Consider the following 5,089-nt stretch of genomic DNA (forward strand, 5'->3'; position numbering starts at 1 on the left):
GGCATCCTCAAAGGGGAGAGCCTTCTTCTATTTAGAAGATCCAGTTTGGATGGCTTTAGATATCCAAATAAAAAAGACAATATGCTTCTAGGGAGGGTTGTCTCTTCATTTGGATATTCAAGCCACGATGAATCCACGGAGTCCAAGGAGGAGAGATCCAAGGAGTCAAAGGAGGAGAAATCCAAGAAGAGAAGACTGAAGATCTGAAGAACCAATATCCCACTCAAAGTCATTTGCGTCAGTCCTAGGCTTAGAAATTCGCATTGTTAGTAGTGGTGTCAGGCCACTTTACTTTCTACAAATCCTGGGTTGTAATTAAGGGTAGTTGGCCTATGGACATTTATTAATTGGTTTGATTATTTTTTATGTGTTTTATTTATAAATGTTTGCCTCTAGGGTTGCCTAATTTTTTTAGTTTATTAGCGATTTACATGTCGTTTTTATTTTAGCCTAGATCTCGTTAGGCTTTATAAAGACTAAAAATTCTTTCTAATTATAACTAATCTTTAAAATTTTAAGAATTAAATAATTTACCTAGAGAACTGCCAGAATCGTTCAGGGTCGCATGCATATTATTGCATCTCTCTTTCTCCTTCTATGAGACACTTCCCCGCCTGCGGGTAGAGTTTGGATAATCTGGCCTATGAGGATGAGGTGTCGGACATAAGGAAGTCTAGTCTTCTTCTAAAAAATTATTTTATAATAAGCCTATTTTTAAAGTCTTATGCATACATGATTTGGATACTTCAACTAGCATGCATTGCATTAAAAACTAATTAAAATAAAATTTTAATTGCATTAGCTCTAGGAGCATTCACCCAACATAAGTACATGGCCACTTAAGAACACTGTAGATGTCGGCCTTAATTTCCAAAAACTAAACCACCCACTTATCTTTCATAAATGACCAAATATCATGATTTTGAATCGATTAGGTGGTTAGCTGGCTCCCCAATCTAGGCCGGGGTACGTCCAAGTTTTGCACTACATTAGTTAGGACACAGGTGTTAGTATTGTGTAGAACACTAAGCCCAATTTACATTTAGAATTCAAGGTTACTACATTCTCTCACATAGTATACCTAAATAGTGGGTGAGTCCCTTCTATTTAGGGACTATAAATCCTACTTATACTCGTCACATGGATGATGCCACTTCCATCTTTCTCTCACGCATATGTCGAGTGCTTGATTTATTTTCTCCAATTTCTTCTCACTACCTTAGTCCCTCCGGATGTTAGTATGAGCCGTGTATGTTGACTAAGCCCTTTGAACCCTTTCTTTCCATTTAAATATGACTTCCTAGTCTTAGCCCTATGTGCAAATCCCATTTTGGAAAGAATAATATATGATCCTTAATCGAGAGTCTTCTTGGGTTCTGGCCTGAGATATAGTTAACCATGGGGGCTTGCGCCCGTGGTAAATTGAATTCCACCATCTATTAAACCCCACTCGAGCTGATGTATTGGATGGGGAAACCCGTGATTTTGATCAGGTCGCGTATATTACTACCCATCGGGGTGTGCTGGCCAGAGTCGCTATCCTCAATAGTTAATCGTATGCACGATCTAATCTGCCCTTCTATCGATCCGTTTGCGAGGAACACGGAGGCCTGCGATTATCTCTATCCCTCGGGGTAGGTGCGGTCGTATACCCATCTGCAATCCTGCAGCCATAACGGTGTGTTTTCGGAGGTCCACAAGCACTAAATGTTCTATTTTGGCCTCATCTGCATAGTGTATATATGAGAGGTATTTTGGTCCCACTCGTTGAAGGAGGGTTTGAGACATTACACAATATTGCATGTACTCTTCTAGTCCCAACTTCCTAGTGCAAATGCGGGTGGGATTATTGACCCAACTTGCTATATGCAAGTGTGAGAGATAAAAATAGAGGTATTAGCAGAAGTGGAGTTATAAGCAATCATCGGGACATGCACATCATAATAATCATTACATTGCATTTGTATCAATAAAATAAGTATAAACAATAATATGAAAATGAATATTGAAAATTTTAAAACTTTGACTAAACTCCGATCAAATATGAAAGTCAAGTGCAAGTGAATCTCTAAAAATAAGTATTATGTAAAGTAGTTGAAAATTTCTATAAGATGGCTTTACAAATAAGTAAAAGCTTCAATTATGCACTGAAACCTCTAAAAAATTATGTTTTATGATTTTACTAGTGCTTAGTTTATTATTTATTCCATTTTTATTATATTGTAATTTATTTTTTTAATTTGGATATTGATATTTGTGATGGGTGAGGATAATAAGTTTATTGAGCTAGTTGTGCTCATTACATTTTCGAATATTTCAGAAAAGGTAAAGGTCCAACAAAGTATATTAGGTGCAGTGGCAAGATCTTTGGGATATGGTTAGCAAGGTATTAATCTTCATTATCCAATTTTACTTTTTGATGTATAGACATTCATGATCTAAATTATTATAATTATATTTTGATAAAATGAAATTTGGTTGCACTACTTTTATGATCAGAAATATTAGTAACTCTAATTATTATTATTATTATTATTATTATTATTATTGATGTTTGAGATCAAATCATAATTTTAAATAAATCAATCATTCCATTAAACCCTAGGAAGTCACATAACACCTTTGAATATCATTCCTCTCTAATCTAAATCAAACATAGAAGTTAAATTGATATTTTATTAAAGCAATGGTTACCCTTATGATTAGCCTAAAAAAATTCAATCTCAATATTCTCATCTTCATAATTTTTTTTAATATTTATATACATGTAACATAATATATATATATATATAATAACAATAATTTAGTTGCATGTATTGTATAACATTTTTCAAAGCATGATAATAATGTTTAATAAAGGCTCAACAAATAATTTTATTCTTCTAACATTAAAGGACTTGTGACACATTAGTTAAATGAGATGATTTTTAACCCTAAAATTATAAAGTAGAGTCAAATTACTTTATTATCACACATTATTATAAAAAACATAGAATATTTGCACAAAACTCCTCCAAAAACAACCCATTACAAAAACAAGCAAGAAATTTCATATTTGCCCCCTTTCCACTCCTTTGGCGCTTGAGAGGTTTCTAAAATGATTACTAGTAAGTCGCCACCGCCGTCCCCGTCCCCGCCGGTCGATCCACAAAAGCTCCTCTCATCCCCGCTCCACCAACACTGCCAGCGCGATTACCTATTCTCCCTCCCTTCTTCCTCCCCTCCTTATCTCTATCCTTCCCGACTCCAATCCTCCCCTTCCCCAACTTCTCCTTCCCCGGCCTCTCCACCACTTGCGCCGCCCCCACCGGCGTCGGAACCACCGGCACCATCGCATCTGACGCTCCACCCTGCGACAATATCCTCACAATCCCTGCATACCCTAAGGACGACGCGATCTCCATCGCCGTCCTCCCCTTCCCTGTTCTCATCTCCGTATCCGCTCCTCTCTTCACCAACACCTCCACCGCCTCCGCTTGGCCTGCTTCTACCGCACAGTGTAGCGCTGTGTACCCTTCTTCATCCTTCGCATCCACCGCCGCCCCTTTATCAATCAAAACCTTCATTACCTCCACCCTCCCTTTAAACCCCGCCCTCATCAATGCTGTCCAGCCCCATCCATCTCTCCCATCCACTGCCGCCCCCATCTCAATCGCCCTCACAGCATTCCCCCCTTCCCCTTTCCTCGCCGCCGCCGCCAATCCTTCGCCGAGCCTCAACAACCCTAATAGCCTCGCATGCCCTTCCTCTGCTGCCAGATCATATGCCGTCTTCCCCGCCGAGTTCCTGGCCTCTTTCAACCCTGCACAACCCTTCTCAATTAGAATCCTCGCAGTCGCCTCGTCCCCCATCGCTGCCGCCACGTGCAGCGCCGTGCTCCCCGTCGCTCCGCCGCGCGCATCTCCAGACGCGCCTGCGGCCAGCAACGCCGCCACGCAATCTCGACGACGTTCCTCGGCCGCGAGGTGCAGCGGTGTTCGCCCGTCCGCGGCCACCACGTCCACTGCCGCGCCTTTCAGAAGCAGAATCTGGAGAACCTCCAAATGCCCTCCTACGGCCGCATGGTGCAATGGCGACCAAGAAGATCGAGATGAGCTCCGAGTGGAGGCCCCCCGCGCGAGGAGAAGCTCCGCGATCAGGGCTTCGCCGATAGCAGCGGCAGATTCGAGCGGCGATCGGCCTGCGCGGCTGCGGCATTCGACGTTGGCGCCGAATTCGAGGATCAGCTGGACCAAATCAGCGCGGCTGCGGGCAATGGCGAGGTGGAGGAGTGTTTGCCCTTGGGCGTCGGTTGAATCAGCCGAATGCCACTCAGGATCGCTGGCTTCAAGAACCTCGCGAACTTTCTCCATGTCTCCATCGGCAACAAGACGAGAAAGAATGGCAGATCCGACGAAGAAGACACGGAGAGCGGAATCGGAGAAAACCTGCTTCTTCTTCGCGGTGAACCAGTCGGCGGGAACGGATTCAAGCGAGGAGAATGCGGCTCCATCCTTAACAGAAGCACCGGGAGCGACGACGGAGTCGAGGAAGAAGGTATCGTCGGAGTGCGGCGCGGATTCCGGGAGTATCGGAGCCGGGGGCTGCGGCGGCAGGTATGTGATCTCCACCGTAAGCGTCGCGAGCGGGGCGATGATTCCGGTTTGGGGTCGTATAGCGAACCGGGTTCGGTTCAGTGGCAGGAGCCGGAACGCCACGGGCATGGTGTACATCACGTTGCGTAGAGTCAGTGAGCCGTAGCATCGCAGGCCCGGTTCGACACGGACCACCACTCGGTTCGACGGTTCGAGTCTAAGTAGCCTATCCATTCCTTCGCGCTTTTGGAGTTTCTAGTTATCAGAGGAGATAACCCATTAGAGTTGGGGAGAAGGCGAATGGGTGATTTAATAGGCTCGGAAATATGGAAGGCCGGCTAGAAAGAAGAATATTGAGAATTAGTATGCAGACTTATTCGTTAACGCGTTCATCATTTGAAAATCTTCTATTTGATAGGGAGTTTTTTTTTTTTATATAAATTTTTTCTTTTATATTTACGAAGATTTACAAAAGTACTACTGAATTTTTATGTGTTTATTTATTTAATATTTAA

The 5,089-nt window shown here is 43.0% G+C and overlaps 1 protein-coding gene across 1 annotated transcript; it reads right to left on the reverse strand.

Annotated features, from left to right (window-relative positions):
• Nucleotides 1–3,048: 3,048 nt before the first annotated feature.
• LOC110098196 (ankyrin-3-like) lies at nt 3,049–4,874 on the reverse strand. Its single transcript, XM_020824939.2, has one exon. The coding sequence runs from the start codon at nt 4,806–4,808 to the stop codon at nt 3,105–3,107; it is 1,704 nt and encodes a 567-aa protein (XP_020680598.1). The 5' UTR covers nt 4,809–4,874; the 3' UTR covers nt 3,049–3,104.
• Between the last annotated feature and the right edge of the window lie 215 nt (nt 4,875–5,089).

The sequence above is a fragment of the Dendrobium catenatum genome, unplaced genomic scaffold (assembly GCF_001605985.2).
Source record: "Dendrobium catenatum unplaced genomic scaffold, ASM160598v2 fragScaff_scaffold_1592, whole genome shotgun sequence".
Lineage (NCBI taxonomy): Eukaryota > Viridiplantae > Streptophyta > Magnoliopsida > Asparagales > Orchidaceae > Dendrobium > Dendrobium catenatum.